The sequence below is a fragment of the Dipodomys ordii genome, unplaced genomic scaffold, assembly GCF_000151885.1.
Source record: "Dipodomys ordii isolate 6190 unplaced genomic scaffold, Dord_2.0 Scaffold876, whole genome shotgun sequence".
Taxonomy (NCBI): domain Eukaryota; kingdom Metazoa; phylum Chordata; class Mammalia; order Rodentia; family Heteromyidae; genus Dipodomys; species Dipodomys ordii.
The window spans coordinates 1-2204 of NW_012268092.1; the positions used below are offsets into that span (position 1 = coordinate 1).

General features: G+C 39.3%; 1 protein-coding gene across 1 annotated transcript; it reads left to right on the forward strand.

Annotated features, from left to right (window-relative positions):
* Positions 1-286: 286 nt before the first annotated feature.
* Positions 287-2003, forward strand: Pbdc1 (polysaccharide biosynthesis domain containing 1; the record flags this gene model as incomplete). The annotated part of the gene is made up of 3 exons (XM_013036863.1): positions 287-454; positions 1089-1200; positions 1510-2003. Coding segments are annotated over 3 exons (552 nt in total), but the record flags the coding sequence as incomplete, so codon positions are not given.
* Between the last annotated feature and the right edge of the window lie 201 nt (positions 2004-2204).

Here is a 2204-nt window from a genome sequence, read left to right on the forward strand (position 1 = left end):
GGGGGGGGGGATAGGGAGGGGAGATGGGAAGGGATGGAAAGGGGAAACAAAGGAGGAGGCAACAATGCTTGATAAGAAATGTACTCATTAACTTGCCCACGTAACTGTAACCCAGTTTTCACAATTAAAATTAATTAATAAATTAAATAAAAACTTAATGGTGATTTTATTTAACAGTTAATGTTCCCTATAAAATCTTTTGACTTTATAACCATTAAATGTTTTCTCTGTGTGTGGCGGGGGTGGGGCGGGGAGGTAGTATAAAATGTAGTAAATTGGAGACTAATATCTGGATATTGTTTTACTGTGGCAGCTGATTTCGTCAGTTGATCCACAGTTCCTGAAACTCACCAAAGTAGATGATCAGATCTACTCTGAGTTCCGGAAAAGTTTTGAGAAACTTAAGATAGATATTTTGGACCCAGAAGAACTTAAATCAGAAACCGCTAAAGAGGTAAGAATTCTCTCGTAAATATTTATTACCTGGCATCTGGCCAATAATTCTATTATGTCGTTAAACTTTTTGAAAAAAAAAAAGTAAAGCAGCTGAGCACTAGTGAGTGGCTCAGGCATGTAATCCTAGCTACTTGTGAGGCTGATATCTGAGGATCACGGTTCAAAGCCAGCATGAGCTGAAAAGACAATGAGACTTCTATTACCAGTTAACTACCAAAAAGCCAGAAGTAGAACTGTCGCTCAAGTGCTGTAGCATCAGCCTTGAGTGAAAAAGGTAAAGAACAAGTATTCAGGCTGAGTTCAAACTCCCATACTGATCCAAAAAGAATTTTTGTTTGACAGAAAATAAATAAGGAATCAGGAATTTTTTTTTGTCTTTTTTCTTTTTTGGTACTGGGGATCGAACCCAGGGCTAGGCAAGCGCTTTGCCACTGAGCTACATCCCAGCCCAAGAATCAGGAATTTTTGTAGTACTGATTTAAAACATAATTTACTAGTATTAGCAATGACTTCAATCTCAGTACCTTCTACAGTTATTTGCATTAATGAGAGACTTGAAGCCCCTGCCCTGGCCTTTGAGTACACGATTCTCTTAGGTTTTGCCAGTAAAGCATCATTTTTTGCCTTTGTAGATGTGGAGGCCATTCTGTTTGAAGTTTGAAGGCCTTGTAGAAGACTTCAACTATGGTACTCTTCTGCGACTGGATTGTTCCAAGGGCTACACCGAGGAAAACACCATCTTTGGTGAGTTTCTTGTCTCTGGAATTGTTTGTATACAATGTGAGTAGGAATCTGATATTACTGATCAATCAATAATGTGTGTAGTTAGGTTGGAGATCTTGTTATTTGTTCTATCTTTATAAAGATGTTGTTACAATTTCTTGAATGACTGTATGATAGGTATTTTTAGTTTTAATAATGTGAATTAGATCTCTGGCGCTTATGACTATACGTGAAGGTTCTGCATCTTAGTTAAGATTGGTCTGTAGATTTCTAGTAGATTTAGAGAATTACTTGAAACTAGGACAATAATCAATTCTTTTTACCTTCCAGCACCCAGGATACAATTTTTTGCCATTGAAATTGCTCGGAACCGGGAAGGCTATAACACAGCAGTTTATACTGTTCAAAACAAAGGAGAGAAGGGAGCTGGCAATAGAGACAAGGGAGAGAAGGAATCTGGCAGTGGAGGGAAAGGAGAAAAGGAAGCTGGTAGTGAAGAGAAAGAGAAGGAAGCTGGCAGTGGAGAGAAAGTTAAGAATGGAGCTACTGATAGTGAAGGAGAAAAAGAGAAAACTGATGAAGGAGAAGAAAAAAGCCAATAAAAAATCAGTGGAATTGCTACATGGGAAACAGTATTCCAGAGCATGTAACTCAGCTGAATCCACAAGTACCAGAACTTATCTTTCTGACCTGATAATCAGGAGCTGCTGTGGTTATTTCCCCAGACTCCACTGGCTTATTAGTAGCATATTTCGTTTCTTGTTTCTTGGTTCTCACTGCTGGTTAAATAAAGAATTTTATAAATAAATTGATTTCAGTTCTTATGATTATCTTCATGTGTACCTGACTTAAAAATAGAGGAGGAGCCGGGCGCTGGTGGCTCACGCCTGTAATCCTAGCTACTCAGGAGGCTGAGATCTGAGGATCGCAGTTCAAAGCCAGCCCGGGCAGGAGAGACCGTGAGACTCCTATCTCCAATAAACCACCAGAAAACCGGAAGTGGCGCTGTAGCTCAAGTGGTAGAG